The sequence below is a fragment of the Pteropus alecto genome, unplaced genomic scaffold, assembly GCF_000325575.1.
Source record: "Pteropus alecto unplaced genomic scaffold, ASM32557v1 scaffold374, whole genome shotgun sequence".
Classification (NCBI taxonomy): Eukaryota; Metazoa; Chordata; class Mammalia; order Chiroptera; family Pteropodidae; genus Pteropus; species Pteropus alecto.
Window position 1 is genome coordinate 13,150 of NW_006434834.1, and position 26,814 is coordinate 39,963.

General features: G+C 34.5%; 1 protein-coding gene across 3 annotated transcripts in view; it reads right to left on the bottom strand.

Moving 5' to 3' along the window:
* Positions 1–5,093: 5,093 nt before the first annotated feature.
* The window catches only part of ATP7A (ATPase copper transporting alpha), a 114,756-nt gene continuing 93,035 nt past the window's right edge, over positions 5,094–26,814 (bottom strand). For 2 of the 3 annotated variants that reach the window (XM_006910199.3, XM_015588106.2), the window contains 14 exons: positions 25,608–25,841; positions 24,326–24,417; positions 23,200–23,327; positions 22,034–22,188; positions 21,643–21,777; positions 19,729–19,923; positions 17,995–18,177; positions 16,073–16,289; positions 11,465–11,611; positions 10,081–10,223; positions 8,374–8,577; positions 7,749–7,866; positions 6,131–6,233; positions 5,094–5,760 (listed from right to left, as the gene is read on the bottom strand). In XM_006910199.3, coding sequence (XP_006910261.1) covers positions 5,484–5,760; positions 6,131–6,233; positions 7,749–7,866; positions 8,374–8,577; positions 10,081–10,223; positions 11,465–11,611; positions 16,073–16,289; positions 17,995–18,177; positions 19,729–19,923; positions 21,643–21,777; positions 22,034–22,188; positions 23,200–23,327; positions 24,326–24,417; positions 25,608–25,841 — 2,331 coding nt within the window. In that variant the 3' untranslated portion in view covers positions 5,094–5,483. The remainder of the gene's footprint in view (positions 5,761–6,130; positions 6,234–7,748; positions 7,867–8,373; positions 8,578–10,080; positions 10,224–11,464; positions 11,612–16,072; positions 16,290–17,994; positions 18,178–19,728; positions 19,924–21,642; positions 21,778–22,033; positions 22,189–23,199; positions 23,328–24,325; positions 24,418–25,607; positions 25,842–26,814) is intronic. The other variant, XM_015588107.2, reaches the window with a different exon arrangement.

The following is a 26,814-nucleotide window of genomic DNA, read 5'->3' on the forward strand; positions in this document are numbered from 1 at the left end:
GGCAGAACTGGGTTTTGCAAATAGATCTAGTGGACTCTGAAATCAGTGCTCTTCCCATCACTATGAGAATGTGGTGCTTTTAAAGAAAGTGTGGATGCAAAAGTGAAAGGTAAAAAAGCTACAAGAAGAGCTCAGAAGAGCCAATCCTGGGTTCACCTTGCCCCAAAATTACCTCTTCCACATGCCCTGATGTTTTTCATTTCAAGAGTTATAAAGTTATTTGGATTAAAAAAAAACTCTTTAAATAATTGCACATACTTCTGGCCAGATCTAAAGGTAATTGGCACTTTTGGATGGATTAAGTTAATCTCACCTTGTCTTCTATTGTGGATAACTGCAATGAAAAAAAATAGGTTTTAATTGGGTGAGGTAAAGCAAGCAATGTTGAAGTAATAGGTGCACTTCAGTTTATAGACAGGCATGGGGGGCAGGGGGCAGGGTACTAACAATGACAAGCTGGGGGCCACTTGAGGGTAGTTTAAATACATTATACAAAAGGCTACTCAGCCTATTTTGAACTTTTCCAAAGAGAGGCCTAGCTGTATGGAAGTTTTCATATTTCTTAAATTGCATAAGATCCTATTTATACTAGCAACTTCCCTTAAACTTTGTCCTCAAGAGCCTTGCCTTTCATTCTTCCCTTGTAATTTATTTCTAAGTGCTGGCTCCGTGGCATAGCTGGTTAAAGCGCCTGTCTAGTAATACATTTCTACAACTAGTGGTCACACCTATGAAGAGGTAGCCAGTACGACTGGCTGGCCATAGTCAAATTTGTGAAAGAGGCAGCTCTAACTCTCTCGATTCTGAATTTTAGCAGGACCTTCAATGCCTTAACTGATCAAATATTCTCCAATAGGAAGGTTTTATGGTTTTTTGTTTTGTTTTTATTTGGAAGGTTTTGAAACCTCACCTGGGATGTTGCTATCACTGCAACATCCTTCTTGGAGGTTAGTCAAGACTCCAATAGAAAAGGAAGGCTGGCTAGCTAAGTGGACACCTCAGGGATTTTACACATGTATTTCCATTTCCAATCCTATGTCATTACCCTGAATGGGAGGGATAGGAATTTGGGGGGAAATTAAAAATCAGTTTCCTTACAAATAAGTTTAAAACTCTCTTCCTCCACTCAAAGTAGTGTTTGATATAACACTACTGTCTTTTGGATGGGTTCCGCAAACACACTGTACAGGGCTCCCCAAACGCAAAAAAAAATAAAACAAAACAAACAAAAAAACTCGTCTATATTTAGCTCATTAGAGGTAGAGAATCTATCAAGAATGTATTAGAAACTACAAAGAAAAGAGGACAGTTATATTCCTTTCATTGTTTCTCATCCTCACTAAATGATACAGCAAATGGAGTCTAAAGGAAAATAGGCTTCTTCCCTCCCATTCTTTGTGAATGCATGGTGCTGCATCCAATCCAGCCCAATCATTAATAGTCAAAAAAAAAAAAAATAAACTAAAAACACAGGGTAGTTTGAAACTGTTGGTAGAGCTGGATGATTTAACAAATGAGACACTGACAAGCAACACTTTTTTTTTTTTACAATACTATAATTATAAAGTTGAAGGCACATCCTTGGCATCTCAAATTATGATCAATTACAAGCTTATGAAAAAACAAACTACTGAATGTCTTGACTATAGTAGATGATTATTGCACAACATCGTCCACTGCTGTTTTTGGGTAGCAAACAATCAATGTTTGACAATGTTTAGTTAACATTTCCTTAACTAAAAACAAGGTTGAGACGCCTGGTTCTGGCTACAAAAGGCATTTATTATCAATGCCATTACAGAAGCTCTTTTAATTGGAAAACAAGAATTCTTGCTTGTGTGCTTTATCTCGTTACTCATACCAGATAAACTTTCCAAGGGACCACAGAAAGTTAGTGTAAAAATAGCTAATAATTTGGCATGAATCTATGTTTTTATATTTGGTAAAATACTATTTTTAAATATAGAAAAGTAAGAACTAAGTAAACAAAAATTCAAAGGGAGTGGTTCCAGGAATGTTTTTATTCTTACTAAAACAACCAGTAACCAGATGCCTCATCCAAAGAAAATAACAAAATAGAGTAAAATAAATAGTAAGTAGAATAATTTTAAAGTAAGATTCACAAATAATGGAAAAAATTCTCTAAGAACATACGTTCTTGATTTTAAGCTGTGTACATAAAAGATATGCAGCTTAAATTTTTGGAAATACCTACAGTGCTATTTAAGCATTCTGAATAACAAATATATGTGAAAAAATAACTTTTAAAAAGTTAAAGCACAATATAAAATTACTTGTTCACAAGGCATCAGAGATAACACTAAAATGTTGATATTAAACCAGAAAAAATAACATTTCTATTTTCACAAATGATAGCCATACTTCTTTAGACTACAACATAATACTCTAGTTCTGTTTTAACTTTTAAAATTCAAAAGTCATCTTTGGATATTTTGGATTAAAGGTGCCCTATCATTAAGTCTGAACCAGCACTGGATATCAAAATATCCTTGTTATCGTCAGACTGAGGGCATGGTTGCTGAGTGAATACAGAAGAGTGATAAAGGAACAATAAAGAACTTCAAATATTCAAAAATCAAATTCAAATACACAGTATTCCCCCCTCATCTGGAGTTTCGCTTTCCCCATTCAGTTACCTATGATCAACTGCAGTCCAAAAATATTAAATGGAAAAATCCAGAAATAGACAATTCATCAGTTTTAAATTGTGCGCCATTCTGAGTATCATGATGAAATCCCACGCCATCCTGCTCCATCCCACCTAGGACATGAATCATCCCTTTGTCCAGCGTATCCACGCTGTATACACTCCTTGTCCATTAGTTACTTAGTAGCCATCTTGGTTATTAGACTGTCGAGGTATCAAAGTGCTTGTATTCAAGTAACCCTTATTTTACTTAATAATGGCCCAAAGCGCAAGAGTAGTGATGCTGGCAAATTGGTAATGCCAAAGAGAAGCAGTAAAATGTTTCCTTTAAGTGAAAAGGTATGTATGTAGAGGAAAAAACATAGTATATGTAGGGTTCAGTGCCATCTGCAGTTTTAGGCATCCACTGGAGGGTCTGTATCCCCTGCGGATAAGGGGGACTACTGTAAATCTGTTTTCCTTCTATGTGGTAATTGTTTGTATATAATTGTGTATTTATGTATATATGAATAGATATATACACATACACACACAAATTTATAAATCTGTTCTCACTAGTAATTAGTTACTTAAAGCTAGTTACTAACTGAAAGCAACATTTTTGGTCATCTCCTGTGAATACAGCTGCTCTATGAAGCTAATGTGATTTCAGGATTGCTAAAAAGACTTGTGGTAGAGAATCCAAAGATGGCTATAGATACTGAAAGCAGGATTCTTTCTAAACAGCATATATTCTGTTCTGATAGTAAGGGCTGAATTATATCCTTGATTTTCCCCAGGCTATAGGCTACTCTTCTCACTATCCTATGACATATGAGTCCCTTGGCATGTGGGGCCAAAAGGACAACTCAAATACACACATAATAATAAAAGTAGTAACTAGCTATGTTCACGTGCTACAGAGAGCGGGGGGGGTGGGGGAGCGAGCGAGTGCAAGCGTGAGAGAGAGAAGAAACAAGTTATAGTATGGTGGGCCACTGGAATTAAAATAAGAAACAAATATTAAAAATCAAACTGAGAGCACAGAAGATGGTATAGGCATTGGTCTAAAAAAAGAGCCTAGACATACAAACTCATTCACATTTCATTAAAATGGGTTTGCCTTTCTAGATTAATAGCACCTTCCTCAAAAGTTTCTGTTCTCTCTTTAAAATAGCTGAGATAAAAATGAGATCTTTTCCAAATCTGAAAAGACAGCATGGAATAATGTTGTAAACTTTTTTGTGTGTGTATATGAAAAGATAAGAGAAAAAGTAGGATGGGAAGAAACCCATTTCTCACTCCCACCTGATTTTAGACTCTGCCCTATACAAATTATTTTTAATATTTATTACTGACCTCAAGCAGAGAAAAGAACTAACATTTACTGAGTACAAACCCTATGTGCTAGGCATTGTGCTAGCAGCTTTACATATGGCAATGGGAACAAAATATTAGAAATTTATTGTGAGTTCTCTTCACTTACATATTCTACATTTGAAATCCATGTTACAATTAATAAGGAAATTTAAATAGTGATACAAGTACCTGATCTCTAACCAGTGCATTAACTCCCAGGCACTCACAAAAGAACTTCTAAATTTATATGGCAATGAGAACAAACTCCTGAATTTGCCAACCACATTAACTAGCAAACTCTAGAGGAAAATCTAAATTTGCCGAAAGGTATCACAACTTAGGGAAATTCTCATTTCTGTATTACAATTTATTTTATTTTTGGTAAAAGCAGCTTTGTGTAATAGCTTTATTTTAAAGTCATTTGAGAGGTTATCTAAAACACTAAAAGACAATTAAAATCTATTAAATTATATATACCAGCTAAAGTCTTATATTCTCTCCAAAAAAAGGGACAAATTTAGTGATTCCAGGTAATTTTATATGACCCGTATATGTTAAAGATGAATTTTAAAAATCTTTGATCTTTGAAAAAATCAACTGTGGAAGAGGCTCAAAATCTTAAGTTTCTGGACTGAGGCTGATAGTCTACACTAAGAACAACTTAGAGCTGAACTCAGCGGGAGTGAATTGAAAGCCTGCACCAAGCTGGGGAGTCATTTAAGGAAGAATCTGATACTTTTTACAACAATGGAAAGATGGGAAGCAGGGAACCCTATGGACCTTTAAGGTCTTTTGAACTACAAGATAAAGAAAGCAACAAGGTATTAGAAAAATTATCAGTTATTTTTATCAATGAAAAACCACCTACACTTAGCTTACTCAAAAGAAGATACAAAAGAAAATATATCTAAGAAAATGACTGCAAAGACAAAGACACAGGGAGAATAAGGGGGAAAGAGAGCCTGTAATAAGGCACATCTATTTTTAAACAGCTTCTACTGTTTTCCTTCTACAACTAGATGCTTTATACAGTGCTTTGAAAGTTATTGTTCCCCAATCTGGGAGGGATGAGGGCTCAAGAATCTCCTCAAGGTCATGTTCTCAAATCTTCAAATTTTTAATTGTCCTTTTCTTGAGCTTTTTTTTTTTTTTGTCAAATAAAAATATATCTATCACTTTAGCAGCAATTTGGCAATCTTCTATTGTAGAACTTGTAAATATTGCAGGCCTACCTTATCTGTTACTAATGAAAACAAAAAATACTGGAAATTCATTTTAAATAAAGCTATATTCAGAGCTGATGCCCTGAAAAAGATATTTGCTATATATTAAACAAAAGCAATTCAAATAGAATCCTTAACATAAGAGCATGAGACCAGCACAAAATCCTTTCTCAATATTTTGAAAAGCTAAGGTGATATCATGAATGCTATGTCAATGCATAACAACATGAGCTAGCAGCACTCTCTGTGGCCTGTTACAATGCAGTGTCGTCATCTTCCCTGCAGTCTCCCACCAGTAGTGAGTGCTTGTCAGGTTCACCAGTACCAACACTGTTTAGGGACCGTTTATCAGACAGTAGTGAGTTTATGGAGGCTCTGCTGTAATTAACAAACCGGTCCAGTAAACCCAGTTTAGGAGAATTTCTTGAGATATCATCTATTCCAACATGAACGCTGATTTCTGAAGGACTTTTCTGTCCCATCTGGCTTCGGGCATGCAGTTCATAAGTCTCGTAAGTTGGTTTCCTGTAACTGGACACAGGTAAAAGTATACTAGTTTGAAATAACCAAATGTGAACTAGATGTTTGTTACATTAAAAAATGAAAAGAGATTTACCTGGTATGAAATGTACAAAGGTAGTCCCTGCTAGGGAAGCAGGGATCATGTGGAGTCACATTATCAGAAATCCTAACTCTCAGAGCCAATGTACCTGATTTTACCCTACTTGGTGCTTGTGCTTGCTATGCACAGACTACATAAGGTAATAATTACATAGATAACATTTATTATTAAGACAGTTTGGGATTATCACTGATCAAAACAATAATAAAACCTACCAAAACTGCCTGTGGATGATAAAAGGAATATAAAACGCAAACGTGAGCAAACCATCATACTTACAGTTTAAGGAAGAGAGAAGAAAGTACTACTGAAACAGATGAAGCAGCCATTGCAGCGGATCCCATCCAAGGTTGCAAAACCAAACCAATGGGCATAAACACTCCTAGGAAACAGGTTTGTATTAGTTACAGCAAATAGTACTAAAGAGACCACCAATGTGTTTTGATAGGTACATACAAATCTTTTCCTCATTTGATATTTATTCAGCAATTTATCCACCTGTTGATGGAGATTTATGTGGCTGACAATTTTTCACTAAGAGTGTTGCTGTGAACTTTCTTGTGCATGTTTCCCTGTGCATGTGTTTGAGAATTACTCTAGGGTATACACCTAGAGGTGAGGCTGCTGGGTTATAACATGGGTACACCTTCAACTTTAGGTGGATATCTCTCGGTTGCTCTTCAAAGTGGCTGTGCCAGATCACGATCTCATCCAACAGGGTATGAGAGTTCATATTCTACAAATTCATCCACATTTGGTTTTGACAGGCATTTTAACATTTGCTTATAAAATGGGAATGAGATAAACTTATTCTACTTTTAACGTTTTATGAATTTATCTGTATTTTTCTTTTTCTACAGTGATCATATATTACTTACATATTATTTTTTAAATCACTTGTTCTATGAATTAATCTCTCTGGTCTTTGATTGACTGTTCTTTTACTCTTTGTCCTCTCAGTATTTGTGTATTTATCAACAGCTTTATAACTGTTCTCATGTCATTTTATGTGTTTTTTTGGCTCTCAAACCAGAAAGAACAAGAAGAAAGTGATAACTATTTCTTTTATTACTAACTCCTACCAAGCCCCTAAGTACAGGAGATTATTAGATGCTTATTACACAATTCTGAAGTGTGTTTTCTTGGTCATATTACTTTATTTAATATCTTTCTCATATCTGGTCCCCAAACTTAAACAAAAGCCTGTTGGCTATTATAACATTAAGTGAAGAGCAGAAAATTCTCTGTATGCTATATCTACAACTATGTAACAAGATAAAAACTGATGCAGGGTAAAAAAAGACCAGAAAGAAATATACTAAAATGTTCATAGTAATTGTGTTTGGGTAGTGAGATTAAAGGTAAATTTGTTCTGAACCTTCAACAAAAAATAAGTAAGTAGATATATGCGTGTGTGAGAGTATATGGGGAAAGAGATGAAGCAATGTGGCAAAATGTTAATTGATGAGCAAACAATGCAACAAACAATGTATTTTAGAATTGTACACCTGAAACCTATATAATTTTATTAACCAATGTCACCCCAATAACTTTAATAAAATTAAAAATAATAATAATAATTGATGAATTTAGGTGAAGGGTAAACAGGTTTTCATTGTATCATTTTTTACCTTGTCTCTGTAGGTTTGAAATTTTTTAAATGTACAATTACAGGAAAATATAAAGTAAAATAAAATAAACCTTTCAGAATGTATATACATTCTAGACTATAATAAACACTGCTGATGATATGGTTGATTTTAATATTACCTCTCAGCATATCAGCAGGCTACATATAAAAACTGAGTTCAAAACTAATAAAAAGAAACTAAAACTTCCAACATGACAGGTCTCTATGACTTCAGAGGAAAAACAATACTAGTGAACAATCACATACCAGCTGCTATGGGAATTCCAACCAGATTATAAATTAGAGCAAAGACAAAATTTATCCGAATCCTCTTGACTGTCTTCCTTGATAAGTCAATACTTGCCACTACATCCAGAAGATCATTCTGAGAACAGAAATATTTGTGATATTAGTGAGAGACTCTAACTTAATAGTAACTTTTGCATTTGATATTGTGTATACTGAAGATGACATGTACCTTCGGGTAATATGTGAATTAACTACAAATCTCAGATATTTGAGTCAGCCTTGGAAGATGTTTTTTTGGAATTTTTCTCAAGGTTCTGAAAACACCTTTAGGGGTGTATATTGGTACGGGGATTAAATTCTATTAAAATAACCTCATTAAGTATTTGTTGAAGATAATTTTATTACATGTATGTTCCTAAATTTTATTCACTTTAGAAGTTTGTCATTCTCATTTGCCTCACTGGACTGAGAAAGTCTGGAAGTAATTAGTAAGACTCCTCATACTCTCATCTCACATTCTCCCAGTCTCATTGGCTGGGAGCATGGGAATTAACAATAGAATCATGATGCTTGATATACTTTATGACACTATGTGACCATGTAGAGCAATCACACTCCTCAAAGTTTATGCTACAGGACTTACCCTTATCAAAACCACATCAGCCGCTTCAATAGCTACATCTGTGCCTGTGCCAATGGCAATTCCAATATTAGCCATTGCCAGAGCTGGGGAGTCATTGATTCCATCTCCTATCATTGCTACCCGTTTCCCCTCTTCTTGAAGTTGTTTCACCTTAGCAACTTTGTGAGAAGGTAGAACTTCAGCAAATACCTTAGTAATGCCAACCTACATGAGGAAAAATAAACTCAATTCAAGAAATATTCCTGAGTACCTAAAAAAATAATTTAGCAGTAATAAGCCATCATGTTCTACCTACCAGATGTCCAAGTTTTAAAAGACTGATATTATCCAGTAATAGTAAGAATATGGAGAAATGAGCTCCCTTATACCTGCTGGTGAATGTGTAAATTGGTACTGTCTTTTTGGAGGGTATTTGGCAGCATCTATCAAAGTGCACACATCATTCGACTTGGTAATTCCACATCTAGCTATATTCTGGACATACTTGTACATGTACGAAAAGATATGTCCAAGGATGGACATTATTGCCCTATTTGTAACAACAAATTTGGGCATTTAGGTGCCCATCATTAGAAAAATGGTTAAATAAATTATGATACCATGATACCATGGAATTCCATGCAGCAATGCAGGAAGAATAAAATAACTTTGTATGTTCAGACATAGGCAAAGCTCCAAGGCATATGTATTATTATATTTAAAAAAAGCAAACTGCTAAACTATCTGAACAAAACTGATATAATTTATGTGGAAAATACCAGAATTATACATTTGAATATAAACATATATGCATATGAAAAAGTGAGGGGATAGGACTATATATTTATGTGGAAAATACCAGAATTATACATTTGAATATAAACATATATGCATATGAAAAAGTGAGGGGATAGGACTAGACAAGGAGCTTGGGAAAAGGGTGACACTTTTTTTTACTTTATAACCTTCTATACTTTTTATATAAGAATGTATTCATATATTATTTGTGTTATTTATTTTTATTTTTTATTTTACTTTTTTTCCTGGGAAAAATATTTATAAAACACATATCTGATATAGGACTTGCATCCAAAAATTCAAAACTTCAACAGTAAGAAAGAAAACAATGCAATTTAAAGAAAAATAGGCAAAAGCTCTGAACAGACACTTTGCCAAGACACTTTGCCAAAGAATATATCCAGACGATAAGTAGGTACACAACTTGTGTTATTTAATAGAAGAGTATTTCAAAGTAAAAAAGTTTTGAAGGCAAATGTGTGGGTCAGAAGCAGAAAACGATCAGTCAAGTGGTATATAAAGAAGATGGTTCCAGCAGTGGTGTTCAGGATGGACTAGAGAGGGAAGTGGATGGAGCTACTGCTGTATTTTAGGCATAACAGAATGAAAGCCTGGCTTCGGCTGGCAGCACTGGTGAAAAATATGAGCAACATTTCAAAAGAAGCATCAACAGACACTGCTGCACAATGTCACTTAAGCATCTCTTGAACTAATCAAATAGCTTTTTAACTTATTACAGTGGCACACAATGCCCAAAGTCCTTCCTGCATAGCATGTTAATTCTTTAAGGAACCAGATATGGCTACTCAGTGATAATGAAAATAATAGATAATATGAATTTTTTTAGCATCTGAAGGCAAGAAAGAAAATGTATATGAAGAAATAGAAGTCACCATATACCCCACCCCAGTAACTAAGTAAACTAGTTACCTGAGAAGCAATAGATCTAGCTGTTTTACTGTTGTCTCCAGTCATCAGAACTACTTCTAAGCCCATAGATTTCAGAATATGGACAGCCAGTTCTGCTTCAGGCTTCACTGTATCAGCAATAGCTATCAAGCCACACAGCTCATCTAATATAGAAGCACCAGAAAATAAGAGAGTTTGGAATACAGTGAAAGGAAAATAATATTTTGACTTGAAATTAAAAAAAAAGAATTCTATGAAGTAAAATTGTTCAGGGCTTGGCTTAACTAAAAATATCTCTGACCTCACACAGACTTTATACCATAAACCCTGCAGCAAACCTCCAGATTTGGTTATGAAAATTTCCCATGAAAATTCCAGGGGTTACTAATGAAGGTACTAATAAAAAAATGAAAAGAGGGCCCTTATTAGATATTAAAAGACTTTTTCTTTCCTTAGAGAAGTATTGGCCAATAGCCTAAACACTAGCTAATTTAAAGGCAAATGAAACTGAAAACTAATATATTTTTTTTTTCTTTTTAAGATGAAGGAGGCGGATAGAGACAAAATTGGCATTTTATACTGGGGGAAAAAAGTCACTGCAAGTAATTATTTTATTTTTAAAACAAAAGTAGATGGTATTTTCTGCTTCCTTCTAGACCTAAAAAGGCCATAGTAAGATACTGCCTTCATACTTAGCAAGAATTATAAATGTTGACTAATTAATCTCAAAGCTAGAAATTTACCTTAAGAAATAATGTAACAAAAGAAAGCACCTAAAACCTCAAAGATATTTGTTGAAGTGTTATTTACAATAAATATTAGGAATAGCTTAAATTTCCAACAGGGGAATGATTAATTACAGTGTATAAGTTTGATAAATTATGCAGCATTAAAATAAAATTGGAAAACATTTATTATTAAATAAAATAAAGCAAAATAAAATAGTATCTGTATAAGAGATTTTTATTTTTTATTCAATTTCATTGAGGTAAAATTTACATACAATAAAATATACTCATTTAAGAGTAGTATATGTACTAATATTATAATTCTTGTGTTGTATGTAAACCAGAATATATACAATTAAAACTGACATTGTGTTTAGGTGATGAGATTATGGATATTATTTTACTTTGCTATTACTTTAATGTTACATCATTTTTTGTTTTTTAAAAAAAATCCTTGATTAGCTTTAAAACATAGGCTAGGGTGGAAAATAACAAAGCCAGGCAGCAAATGCGAGAGAATTTTAATTAACTGGTAATAATTATGTATTGCTAACATTTTCACTTTGTATTTAGGTGGCTTTTGAATAACCCTCATAATTTAGAAGTCTGTCAAAAATACACATAAAACAATAACTAAGGTCATGATATTGAGTCATGTTACTTATGGGAAACTTTACCATCAACTGCCACCAATACAGCAGTTCGACCTCTTCTCTCATGTTCAGTCATGGAATCATCAACATCATTACTGATGACAAGACCATTTCTAATCATCCACTCCCGGTTACCAATGAGGACTTTATATTGCTGAGTATTAAGATCATCTGAAAGAAAGTACAGAAATAGAATTTAGTGAGCTCATTTAATACTTATTACAACCCCATGAGGCACGTTTTTCCTGTCTAAACTTGCATAGTCACTACATTATATTTTTGGTAGAATACAACCTACAAGAGTGATTTCCAAAATTTCAAGAAACATATTCTGCTCTTCCATGCCTCCCGGCCTTTGCATATGTTGCTGCAATTACCTGGAACGTCCTTAATCCTCCTCTCAAAATATCAAACTCCATCATATTCTTCATGAACCAGTTCAAATGGTACTTTCTTGGTGAAGCTTTCCTTCTGACTTTTCCCTTTGACCTTCCATAGCAATTAAATTAAATTAAAGATATTTACTGTGTACCAGTAGCTAAATGTGGCTGGATATAAACATACAACCATATTAATGTCTCATTTTAAATGTGTGACCACTAACTTTAAGTGGGTCCTTAGTGCTGTCTGGCAATTCTACTACATTTCCCTAGTCCGTTCATTTTCCATTCCTTCTAGATCTCTTCCATGCCAGTGGGTGACTCGACTTCCTACTTCGGAAAGAAAATATAAGCAATCAGAAGAGAACTTCTACAAGTTCTCATCACCATATCTACCCAACTACCTGCACCTGTCTACACATTAACCTAGCTTTCTTTCTGTTATTATAAACTGCCCTTGCTTCAATTTAAGGACAACCTCTTCACTTATGCACCAGCTCCCACTCCTTTGCCTATTCTAGAATATCTCTCCAACAATTCTCCCCTCTCTCCTGCCTAATCAAAATTTCTAACTCTACTATAGATGCTCTTACCTCAAAAAAAAAAAGCTGTCTTGATCTCACTTACCTTTCTAGCTACTGTCCCATTTCTCTGCTTCTGTACATAACAAAACTTCTTGCAAGTGCTGTATCTATTGGCTGTCTCAAAATCGTATCTTCCCATTCTCTTGTGAACACACTCCAATAAAGCTTTTCTCTCTACTACTTCAAAGAATTGTTCATACAATACATCAGTGACCTTTAACAAACCTAATGTCAAATTCTCAGTCCTCATTTTAACTTGCTCTATTAGCAGCATTTTACACAGTTAATCACTCACTCCTTCTTGAAATACTTTTTTCGCTTGGTTTCTAGGACACCACATTCTTATAAGTAACTTCTTCACTTACCACTTCCTCTCAGTCTCCTTTTCTGATCCTTCCTCATCTCCCAGACCTCTTAATTTACATTGCTGCAAGGCTCAATCCTTATAGCTCCTTTCTCCTATCTACTCTTACTCCTTGGAGATCTTATCCAGTCTTATGGTTTTAAATACCATCTATACCAGCACCGTCCAAAAGAACTTTCTGTGATGATGGAAATGTTCTATATCTGTTCTGTTTAATACGGTAGCCACTAACAACATGTGGTGATTGAGCACTAAAATGTGGTTGGGATGGTTGAAGGGCTGAATTTTATATTAAATTTAATTTTATTTAATTTAAATTTTAAAAGTCACATGTAAATAGTAGCTACTATATTGAACAGCAGAGATCTATAAGTGAATCTCCCAAATCTATATCTACAACCCAGTCAGTTTCCTTGAACTTCAAACTTGTACAGCCAACTGCCTACTTGATATTTCGTTTATGCGACATCTCCACTTGAATATCTAATAGGCACTCAAACTTTACATGTTGAAAACTAAATTCCTGATCAGTTTTTCTCAATATTTCTCCTCTGTGGTCTTCTCCATCTTATTTAAATAGTAACTCTACCCTTCTAAATTGCTTAGGCCATAAACCTTGGCATAATTCTTGACTCCTGTTTCTCACATTTCCCATTGCCAGTCTGAGAAAAATCTGTCAGTCAGCTTCGAGACACATCCAGAATTTGACCACCTCTTATAACCTCTACTGCTACCACACTGGTCCAAGCAATCTATCTTTCACCTGGATTATGACAACAGCCCATTAACTCATCTCCTTACTTCTACTCTTGCTCCCCACCCCCAACAACAGTGTATTTTTACCAGAGCAGCCAGAGTAATACTTTTAAAATGTTAAGTCAGATTCTGTCAATCCTATACATAAAACTCTCCAGTGGCTTCCTATCTCTGGGTAAAAACCAAAGTCCTTTCAGTGTCCTTACCCGATCTAGTGTTGCACTATCCTCTCTGACCTCATCTCTTATCTTCTTCCCACTAATTTCCTCTGCTCCAGCCACACCACTGTTCTCCTTGATGTTCCTCAAACTAGTCAAGTATACTCCTGGCTTTTGTACTTAATATTCCTCCTGCCCGGAATGCTCTTATCACAGATACTCACATGACTTTCTCCCTCCCCCTCCTCAGGTTTTTGCTCAAATACCACCTTCTCAATTGAGGCCTACTATCCTGATCATCGCATATAAAATAAGACCTGCTACTCCCAGCATTCCCTATACCCCTTACCCTTCTTTATTTTCCTTCATAGCACTATCTCCATCAGACATACTATATTTTTAAATTTATTTTCTCACTGTCTTGTGTTCTCCATCAGGAATGTAAGCTCCATAAGATAGTGACTTTGTCTATTCTGTTCACGGCTCTTTAGTTTCTTGAGCAGTGCTTAATAAAAGCTGTCAAACAAAATTACTGTGTGTCAGGGTGCTTGATACTAGAAGTTAATAGAAAAATAATAAAGAAATTGCAGCTTAGTAGAATCAGGCAAGTAAAGAATTTTCATGTAGTGTGTCTAGTACAATAACAGAGACTAAGTACCATTATGATTTAAAAAATATCTCTGCCTATGTATGTCAATCAGTGAAGGCTTCACTGAAGAGAGATATGAGCTAAGTCTTAAAAGATGAAAATAAGTCCATGAGGTAGATGCCACTGTGGGCAAGGACATTACCCAGAGAAAACAGTAAATGAAATGATCTAATAAGCATGAAATGACATGATGTAAGGAGGAACTGTAGGTAGTACCATATGGACTGAACACAGAATACATAGGGCAGTGGGTGGTGGGCAGTGGAAAAAGACAAGATGGGTACAGGGAGGCAGGAGGCATATCATGTGGAACAGATCTTGAACAAAGTCCAAAGAAACTGGACTTTGTCCTGCAGGAGACAGAGGGCCAATAAAGCTAGGATCCTTAACAATTCCATAGATGGGCTTTAGGATATATGCGAACCTTCCAAACAGAAATTTTCTGAGGAGTGGGCATAGCTTTCATCACATTTCTCCAAAGGTTCCTGATTCAAAAATAGGTTATAAGCCACCATAATAAAAGGTATTAGTCAGAAAGTGATACAAATGGGTGGGGGGTGCTGGAACATATAAGTGGGTATATCATGTTTTTGGACAGATGGATAGATCAACAAGAAACTCAGGAAACAGGCCTTTGTAGAGATATGGATTTTGGAGTGATAGTGGAAGACCACGGATGGTAGAATAAACAATATGCATGAATTTGGTTGTACAGAGAGAGTAAGAAAAATGAGAAAAAAGCAAAAAACAAAACCTTGAAGATACCCAACATTTGAGAGCAGAAGAAAAGAAGAATCATAGGAGGGTTAGAAAGGACAATCAGGTAGGTGAGAGGAGAATCTAGAGAAAGCAGGGTTATGAAATAAAGGAAGGAAAGAGTTTTAGGAAGGAAGAAATGGTCAACATTGTCAAATGCCTTAGTGAAATCATGCAGGCTGAAGACTGAGAAGTCGCCACTACAGAGGGTAGTGAATAAGGTCATCAGCGGACTTGGAAAGAATAGTTTCAGTAGTATGGATGGGGCAGAAGCCAGACTGTGCAGTGAATAAGTGGATTCAGCAAGCCTAGACTACTTTCTAGAAGCTTAGGTATAAAAGGGGAAAAAAGATAGGACAAATTGTAGATGGAAACATAGTAGTTTTGATGAAAGAAATGTTTATGTTTAGGAGGAGCTATTACACAAAGAGAGCTGGGAAATAAAGAAGCAAGGGGATAAAACAGAGACTGAGGTCACTGAAGAATCAAGAGAGGGTGGGACCCAGAGCAAATATGAGGGGATTCTTTAGATAAGATGAGAGATACTTCTTCCCCTGAAAAAGGACTAAATCTGGACCGCCCCCCCCCTCCAAAATGTGAAAGAACACATTTCTAGGAGCCTTAATTTTCTATGTGAAAAATAAGCCATATAATTTGCTTAGGGAACTAGGGGGAATGCCACATGATCTTATAAAAGACATAAAAGGTTTGGAGTAGCTGTGGTGAGAAATAAAAAGATAACTGAAATAAGATGGAAGATCAGCTAAGGCTGGACTTCATCACCCTGTCACAGAATCAAGGAGCACAGCTGGAAATGTTCTCAAGTAACTTCAGTGAAGTGGTCAGAGGCTTATAGTAAAAGTGATCTGAGAGAATGAAACTATGATACCATTTTTTGTTTCTTATATGACAGTTCAGGATTATAAGGTTAGACATTTGATAATAACTGTCCCATAATAGGTACTACAAAAAAAAATTAGCTTACTTGAGAGCTGGGCATTAATAATCATGGAAGACGAAGTTGATGACTGTTCATTACTTGTATCAATTTGAACCAGGGATGCATTTTTAATATTATTTTCCTCTATCTTCCAGTTATTCTTATGCAGCAAGCCTTCAATATTGGTGACTTTACAGCTAATACCGCAGCCTGGCACAACCTGGAAATCTATGCAGGTACCCAAGGTATCAGTGTCCAGCTCCTACCAAATAGAAACAGGATTTCCTCTGCTGTTCTAATAATACAAGGTCATCATTAGCAAAACCAAAGATTACTGCTAATTAATTATAAATGTTTAGAATGAAACTGTCACTTATCATTGCCTATTTGACAGTGGATTTTAAATAAAGACAAAGGAACAGAGCATTGAGTATAATATTCAAAGTTACAGGAGAACCTCAGAATTCTTAGTTTTAATCCTACTCTCTAAAATTTATACTAAGCACAGGGAAAGAAAACTTGGAAGGTTCATCAATATTCTCTGCCCTTTCCAGTAAAGAATTACAAGTTAAATATTTAATTCTATTGTCAAGTCAGATTTTCTATTCAGTATAGGGCAAAGGGTAACAAAGAACAGGGCCTTTAGTTACCAGAGTGACTCTCTAGTATAATTCTGTGTCCTTAGTAAGCAAAAGAATTCTGGCTCTTTATGTCTTCATCTTCTCTGATGCTCCATGTGGGTATAAAGAAGCCAGGTCAAAAACAGTAAATAGGTAAAAAGGAAAGAACAAATAAAGAAATGGCAATATCAATGATGGAAAGTGCCACATTTTAACTATAAAATTATGTGAGCTAATTTACAAAGAACTTATACAAATCAATGAGAAAAAGGTAAATAATTCTATGGGAACATCGGCAAAGGATACAAGCAGACAGGTTATAGAAAAATAAATTCTAATGGCCAATACACATATAAAAAGATGCTTAACCTTATTCATAATTAAGAAAGTGCAGGGCAAACCATCAATGAGTAAATATTTTTTTACTTATTAAACTGGAAAAAATAAGTGTTGGTAAGAATGTGGGAAAATGGGCAGTCATAACTTCTGGTGAAAGTATACACTGGTACAACCTTTCGTATGCATGTTGGTAATATTTGTCATGTGGGCATTGGTAATATTCATCAAAATTTAAGTGAATGTATCCTTTGATCTAGCAATTGCATTGATAGGCATTTAACACAGAGATAACTTGCAAAAGCTGACATGGATGTTAAGTGTACACTTACTGTAAGAGCCCCAAACGAGCTGTACAATGGACTACAACGTAGCCATTAAAAACAACAAGTCAGATTTCTATGTCCTGATATGGAAAAATCATTTAAAAATAAAAAAAACAAGATACCAAAGACTGGTGGCCTTTCTATGGAAAGTTTAAAAAATAATAAATGCACATGTTTTGGTATATGCATTAAAAATGGTTAAGAGGGTGCACACTTGTGAATATACTAAAAATTACTGAATTGTACACTTTATACAAGGGTAAACTTATAGTATGTGAACTGTATTTCAGTAAAGCTGTTATTGAAAAACACCGTTAGAAGGTTAATGCTTGTTAAACTTTGGAGAGAGGAATTATGGACAGGAAACGGAATGAGTCTTTCCTTTTCCCTTACGTAATTCTCTGAACTATCTGAATTTTCCTTATATAAATATGCATTACTTGTATCTTAACTTTTTAGTCAACAGGGGTTATGTGAGTAGGATTATAATCAATTTCTGTTTTCATCTTTATACTTTTCTGTATGAAGAATCTAAGACATATTATAAAACAAACCGAGAAAATGTAAGTCTCTCTAGCCTCATACCAACTATATACAAAAATCGTAGTCAAACACCAGTTTGGTTTTGGTCTGAGTAATTCCTATAGGAGATGACTACATTAAGAAACAAGGGGAAAATGTGTACCTGCTTGCAGTATTTGGTTATGGCTGCTCCGATAGGGTGTTCACTGTTACTTTCAGCAGTTCCAACAATGGCCAGGATCTTATTGCATGATATTCTGTTACTTTCCACCAGAACCTTTACTTGATTCACTACTGGGGTTCCATGGGTAATGGTTCCAGTCTTATCAAATACCACTACTTTTACCTGTAAGAAAATTGAAATACAATGTACCTATATGATTTGATAATCCTTAATATCACCTTTCCAGAAGTGAGAAAAAGGTTAACTTTGATAAACATTACTATTTTGTTTTTTTAATAAACTGATCTTTGCCTTAATTTGACTTAAAAAACAGTCTTTGGGAAGACAAAAAGAAGGGAGAAGGGAAGAAATACTCTTAATTAGTTATATCAAATAGCCCCCTCTTGAACATGTTCAATCTACTGTGGATACATATTAAACAACTAGAACTAATTGTTAAGAGCTGACTGTTAATAGGTAATTAAGAGATGCCTCTAGTGCCTCCAAAGAAAGACAAAGGCTTTCAACACTAATGAGTTACAGATCCGTAGGGGAAATCTGGGCAGATGATTATAAGAGAAAGGTAAGTAATTAAGTTGAAGTGAGCACCAGATAAGACCTGCTGGCTTGCTTTGACTTTCCTGGGTCTAAATGAGATGCTTGGCCTAAGAGACAGCTCAGGGAATCAATGAAGGAAATGCGGCCCAGAAAGAAAAAAGGAAGAGTCTGGAATTAGAGAACACAGTCACCTCACAGTAAACTCAGAATTCGAACCTTGAAAAATGAATAGCTTGAGGAACCGAGATGAAAAGAGATGTGACAACTAAATACAAAGCATGACTGTGGACAAGAGAAAAAATAGCTATAAAGGATATTATGGAGATAACCGAGGAAACTGGAATATGGACTATAGATTAGATGACAGTACTATATCAATTTCTTGATTTTGATCATTGTATTGTGGTTATGTAAAAGAATGTCCTTCAAAAAAGAGGCTGATATCTGCAGTAAAGGGTATACAGGAGTTCTATACTATTCTTGCAACTTTTAAGTTTGGAATTATATCAAAATAAAAAAAATTACTATAAAAACTAATAGCCTGTATTTCCTGGCTAGATGAGGTTCCAAGTCTGTTCTAAATTCTGTTCTGTATTTACTATATGCATCTGTATATAGTTTGTATTCTCATAAGAACATACTAGAAGAAGCATGGTTTTAGTTAAAGTCAAGCAGCCTTGATTGAAATTGTTATGAAAATCTTAATATGGGAGAGATCAAGGATAGAATTATATTCCTAAAGTCATAGTTGCAAACTGTCAGCTAGTGGCACAAAGGCAAAGAAACTGAAGTGTAAACACAAGCGCTATCTTCACAGTGAAGAACACAAAAACGTAGTCACACACAAGTAGGTTAGAAGTCTGAAAGACTTGGGCAAATACCTCTTCTGTCTTCCTACTCTAAAGACTTTTCTAGTCTGAGCTGGAACAGGACTCTAGATTTTCCACATCAGCATCTGCTCTAAGAGAGTAGGCCTGGAGTAGTTTCAGAGATCTTAGATAACTAAGGCCAATCTGGAGCAGAACCAAAATAACACCTTTCCCACCTCAACCCTCAAGACAGTGCCAGAACAGGCTCAGTTTATAGACCAGATGGAAATAATTTAAGACTCTTTCTCAATACGGGTGCTATTGCCAGTTTGTTTGGAACAATTCTTAGTTCTGGAGACTATCTTACCTTATGAGCCATCTCCAGTGGCTCGCCACCTTTGATTAGTATGCCATTTTGAGCACCTACTCCTGTACCCACCATGACAGCAGTTGGAGTGGCCAGTCCCAGTGAACAAGGGCATGCAATGCACAGAACTGTGATAGAGGCTTGGAAAGCAAAGCGTATTATCGTTTCTGTTCGGGAGATACTTCTGTTGTACCCCTTTAGAAGAAAGGCACGAATTTTGGTTATTGATTTATAGCTATATGAAACAAAAGGAACAAAGCTTAACCCTATAGAAATAAAACCTCAATTCTGAAGTCATACATTATCCTACTTAGCTACCAACATATATGTTTCAGTTACTAGTAAGAAAACTTTTCTTTTGTGAATATAAGAAACTGTGACATAACTGGTAAACAAGTCACAGTCCTAAAATCAAGATTTTAATTTTACTGATCAGAGTTATAAACTATGGAGTGAATATAAGAAAACATAAAAGTCGTCTTTTTTTTTTTTTGCCCTGTATTGAGAATAACTGGATTTATCAGAGACTTTCAAAAATAACCACAAACATGGGGCCTAATTCTCCACAAATTTGATCTTAAACAAAAAGAATTCTAACTCTCTGTATACTGAGACCATAAATCTGCCTTTCACACTATTCTCTCAAGACAATGAAAAAAAGTTGTCCGGCATGCAAAGGGAGCTTAATCACATTTCAATAAAATTCTTTTGAGCATAGCAATGTGAACTGAGTATATCTCGTAGTATAGCTGTTAATGACATTGAACATTTGCTTGTGTGAGTAAATACGACTGATCGTATTAGGGGAAATCTCCTAAGACCCCATGATACATATTCCAAAATATCTTCCAGCAATCCTCTTGTTCAATGTATACTTCACCAACATGAATCATTTAAAGAAACTTTTAAAAATATTATACTAATGACCATATCATGGGATAGATACATAGCTGAGCTGTTATAAGTCTAGTTGTTCTTTAATTGAAGGAACAAACAGCATAAAACAGTGTGCAGACAGTATTTTTTAAAATAAAGAAATGCAACAATGTAAGACTTTCTGAATAATAATGGTTTCACAGTGCTAGGTTTGTACTAAGTTCTCAAATACTTAAACTAAGTGTTCATCTAAGAGTTATGTATCTATATAGATAAAGAGTTGAAAGGGACTTTCACAGACATCTAAGCTTATGCTTTCTTATATGTCATATGTATATGTTTTCACTTACACTAATTCCAATCCTGCAATTTAGGTATTACAATCACTATATTATAGATCACAAACTGAGGCTAAGAGAAGTTAGGTGACTTCAAGATTATATTTCTAAAATGAGGCACAGTCCAGGTCTCCTTTACCACTTTATGACACTGTACTTTAGAGACTATCAAAGAACTAGAGAAAAGCAGGCACTAATAGTATCTTATATTTATAAAGTATTTAATAAATTACAAAGCATGTCTAATATATCATCTTATTTAACTTTCACAACAACTACAAGTTATGCAGGATGGGATTATTTAAATCTCACTTTATAGATGAGGAAACTGAAGCTCAGAGAGAAATTAAGTTGACCCAAGATCACAGCAATGTTATGTGGCAGAGCTGAGATCCCAAGGTTTTTCCTCAATGTATCATACAGTCCTTTGTGAAAGCAAAATCATGCTGGGAATGAGACTAGGTATAAAATGTAAAAGTTCAGTCCTTGTTTTGGGAAAATCACAAGTTATAATGAAAAACATCTTTCCAGAAGAAAATCTTTTATATTTACAGAAATGAAAATGTTATTCTTATCACCTCCCCCCTCCAGTTCCTTAAAGATACTAGTAATTATTAAGGTTATTTTCCAATTAATTACTTAGGCAAAAAAATTCACAAACTGTTTTACACATGGTAAAGAATTGTTACAAGTCACTTACAGGAAAGTACGTTTCCACAACTTGAAAATTCAGAAATCCAATTATAATCCAAACCAAGAGGGTAACAATGGAAATAATAACAATAAAAGGAACAAAGTAGCCACTGAGTTTGTCTGCAAACTGCTGAATAGGAGCCTAGAATTTAAAAAAATAATTATATATATACACACATACACACACACACACACACACACACACACACATATATTTCAATGTCTCCTTTTTTGATGAATAGAGTATTTTGATACTGAGCACAAACAGAAATATTTTAATAAGCTCCATATTAATGCAAACAGAATAATCAAAGGAAAATATAAAAACTAGATCAAGAGTTATACTGAGTTTGCTTTAAAGAAAAATACTTTCTGTTTTTCCTAGGGAGTTAAATTACCTTTGATGTTTGTGCCTCCTCCACAAGTTTGACAATTTGAGAAAGGGTTGTGTCTGCTCCTACGTGGGTTGCACGGATAAGTAGTGACCCATTCTGGTTAATGGAACCAGCAATCACTGTGCTGCCAGATTTCTTAGCTACAGGCATTGCCTCCCCTGTATAAGAAATAAAGATAGATTTAGGGAGCATAAGTAAGCACTATCTTGAAACATGCCATCATTAGTTAATTGTTAAAAAAAATATCTAGAAAGAAGTTTCTTACTTCATGCAATAGAGTCTGGACAAATGCCCACGTGAAAATTGCCCTCCCTTTTTCTTTATGTTAGTTCTAGGCCAAACCCACACATATATATCTTCAGCTAGAAAAACCTAATATGCTACCTCTTGTTGGCAGATACTTTTGGGGCTCTACTCTAATCTTAGATCTTTGATTCTCAGCCTATTCCCAGGGAGCATTTAGAACTATAGGAGGGAGTTCTTGTTTGTAATAATTACTGTTAGGGTATGGGGTGCTGCTACTCCAATTTAGTGGGCCAGAGTCAAGGATACTAAATGTACTACAATGTGTAAGTCCCTGAGAACTAAGAATTGTCCCAAACAAACTGGCAATAGCATCCCTATTAAGAACCAGAGTCCTAAATTATTTCCACATGGTCCATAAGCTGCACCTCTTCTGCCACTGTCCTGAGGGTTGAAGTAGGAAAGGTGTTATTTTGGTTCTGCTCCAGATTGGCCTTAGTTATCCTAAGATTTCTGAAACTACTCCAGGCCTACTCTCTTAGAACAGACGTTGATGTGGAAAACCTGGAGTCCTACCCCAACGCAGATTAGAATAGTCTTTAGGGCAGGAAAACAAAATAGGTATTTGGTCAGGTAAATCTGCCAAAGTCTACTGGGCTCTACAGTAGAATGAGACAATTTCCTTCGGTTATACATTGTAGTAATTAACAATTCTCAGTGAAAAGAACCTTCGCTAGCATAACTAAAACCACGAAGTAAATCTGCAGAAATTGATTTAATAGTCTTAAAGAGAACTCATATTCTCTTTGCTCATTATTTACTCCTTCCATAGTTTCTACAAAAAGCTCTTCACTTTTCATGCCTATTTTTCATTAACACTTTGAATTCACTTCACTTTCATGTCATGGTCCTCTGAAAGAACATACCTGTGATGAGAGACTCATCTACCATAGAATGTCCTTCAATAACACGACCATCCACTGGAAATTTGCCTCCTGGAACCACTTTAATGATGTCTCCACGTTGTACAAGTTCCACATCCACTTGTTCTTCACTGAATATGAGTTAAAATAAAAAGCATTATGCCAATATTCTTCTTACCTTGATATTTCCATGCAAACTTTTTAGTTTATATCAAGTTTTTGGCTCCATAATTGCTACCAATGGAAGCTAGAACCAACATTTAAACTAGGAACTGCAACGTCAGTCCTGTTCACTGTTGGGGAACAGCTCAGTACCTGGCGCAAAGTAGGCACTCTAAATATTTGCTGAATAACCACTGAACAAACAAATGAAAGCATTAGAAAATAATGTAGTGGGTTTTATTTAATTAAATACCTTATTTATTGTGTAAAATTGCCTAAATAATTTTATGAGTATAAAAATGAGAAATACAAAAGAATGAAAGCTAATCAACACTTTTACTCTAACTTCCAGTGTACAGGTAACATAGGAGTTATAGAACAAGTTAAATTACACCATAGGAAGCAAAGAGACAAATTTAGACTGTGAGATATACTACAGGACAATCGATGAATGTTTCTTTAACAAGTCAATTGTATCAGGGGGTGGAAGAGGGTGAAAGGAAGGAGGCAGAATAGAGAGGGAGAAGCTGTTCTAGATTAAAAGAAACATTCAGTCAAATCTAATGAAGCAAGGACCTTGTTTGAATTCCATTTCAAAGAATGAAACTTAAAACATTTCGGAGATGAGAAATGTGAATATGAACTGTATATTAGACGATATTAAGGAGTTATTGTTCATTTTGTTAGATGCAATATGGTGTTACAGTTATATAAGAATACATCCTTTTTTTGGACATACTATAGGAGTATTTAGCAGTAAAATGATATGATTGGAATTTACTTTAAAATACTACTGTAACAACAGGAAGACAGAATGTACAGATGAAGTAAAATGTGGCAAAATGTGAATAATTGTTAAATCTGGGAGATGAATCACGTGGGTTCATTATATTCTTCTACTTCTGTGTATACTTGACATTTTCATAAGGAGTTAAAAAAGAAAAGAGGGAAGAATGAAGATAAATACCTCAAGAGGATATTATCAGAGCCAAGAGTTACAATAGTTGCTTCTGTTGCTTGTAGTGAAATTAGCTTGGCAAGAGCCTCCGATGTTTTGCCCTATAAATTAAAAAAAAATATATATATATATATACACATATAGATATATATATAAACAATGCTAAGAGAAAAGAAAAGCTCAGGTCTTACCTAAAATAAAGATATAATCTTTAACATTTACCCAAAAGACAGCTTTAGGAATATTAATTAGTTCAAATCAGAAAATGTTTCACTTCAAAAATATGAAGTACACAAAATAAAAATGTTTTATTAGGTATAACTTATAAATAATGTAAATTAATAAGAAATACATCAGGAACTCATAAGGAAAGGACATGAACTGGCAATTCATTTAAGAAGAAATATAATGCCCAATGTGTGGAAAAATGTTTATCCCTGCTATTAATGAAAGAAATACAAACTAAAGCAATTCTATGATACCATTTCACACCTATTAACTTAGCAAGAATTTAGATAGGAGTCAATGACGACAAAGTTGTAGTAAAACTACTTCACTAATATACCCCTGCTGGCAAAAATTGTTACAATTTGTAGCATGAGCCACAGAAAGATTTATGCCCTTTAATCATATGCTTTGTAATTTATCCTAAGATACTGATGATTCAATTTAAATGAGTATTAACCATAAATATGTTTAATACACGGTTATCTAAAATTAAAAATTGGAAACAATTTGAGAACAAAACTGGAATGGTTTAGTATATTATAGCATACTGATTTGACAGAATATTATTCAGAAATACCCAATAATTATCTAAAGTGCAAAACTGAGGGAAAAAATCTTTATAGTGTTAATGGTACAAGGTGTAATGTATACTATCTTTGCCACTCTGTAAAATATAAAAGTATATGGAAAAGGATTAGAAAGTGATTTCCATTATAGCATGAGATTATGGGTAAAATTTTTTCCATCATCATTTTAAATCATATGGTCACATCAACTGTTCCATTAATAATGTGATATAAAAAATGATTAAAATAAGTACTTCTCAAATGTCTCTCTCTTAAAATAAACATGGATCTACTGTACCATCTACAGCATTAATTCCACAAATTTGGTAAATCTAAAGGAATATTTAACTTAAATTATTGCCAAATAAAAATAAATACTTCTTTCAGTAAATGATTAACTACAAAATCAATATATATTTCCAATAATTGGTTTAGAAAAATGTTACGGTCATTTATCCATCCAAGATTTTAACAACTGTCACCTTTTCTTAGTTTACCTTTGCTATATGTTCCAGCCACCGGCCTAGTGCAATAAACACAAACAGCATAGGAGGTGTGTCAAAGAAAGTAATAGGGTTCACTTTGGCTCGCTCATACATTGCAACCAGAAGAATAACCAAAGAGTAGGCAAATGCAATGGTGGTGGCTAGCACAATTAGTACATCCATATTTGCAGTTTTATGCTTCAGCGCTTTGTAGGCTTGAATGTAGAAGTACCAGCCTCCAAAAAACTGTAAAATAGAAACAATAACCACTGTTTTAAAAAATGTTGAAATTCACATATATACCTCAATAACTAAGACATAGTATCAATGTTAACTTCCTTTGGCTTTTATGTAATCCATAAACATGAGAGATTTTAAGCTGAAACAATAGTTTGTATTTTAGCAGATATGTGTGTGCAAGGATTCAAATTGCTGTATAAGCCCTTGGTAGCTGCCCTTTATAAGCCAATGGATATTCCATAATATAAAGTCAGATGGTTCTTAGATTTTTCTCTTTGATGCTAGCCAAAACAAGAACTAAGAAAAGAATAACATTCTTTTGACAAGGATTTTTTTAAATATAAAACTCATCTTACTAAGTAAAATAAGACAGAGAAAGACAAATACCATATGATTTCACTTATTTGTAAAATCTAAAAATCAAAATAAATGAACAAACAAAACAGAAGCAGAGTAAAAAAAAGGATGGTTGCCAGATGAGAGAGGGTTTGGGGGGGCTGGGTGAAAAAGATGAAGGTATTAAGAAGTACAAATTGGCAGTTACAAAACAGTCACAGGGATGTAAATTATAGCACGGGGAATACAGTCAATAATATTGTAATAACTATGTACTTGGTAGCTATATGGGTACTAGACTTATTTGGGAGATCAGTTCATAAGTTATATAAATGTCTAACCACTATGCTGTACACCTGAAACTAACATAATATTGAATGTCAACTGTAATTGAAAAATTAATAAAAATTTAAAACACTCATCTCCCCCTTTCCAAAATACAACCTAAATGGAAGATCACAAACTATTGGATCTGTTGGCTGCATTCGTTGGCAAACATAACTTAGAAGCTTACTTTTCATTAGTATAGAGAAACATACTAAGATTTTTTAAAAATCATTATTGCCTTTTACAAGGATCAGAAAAAGGAATACGTTTAATAGATAGATGTGATCCACAGTAAGTTTATCTCAAAATAAGGGTT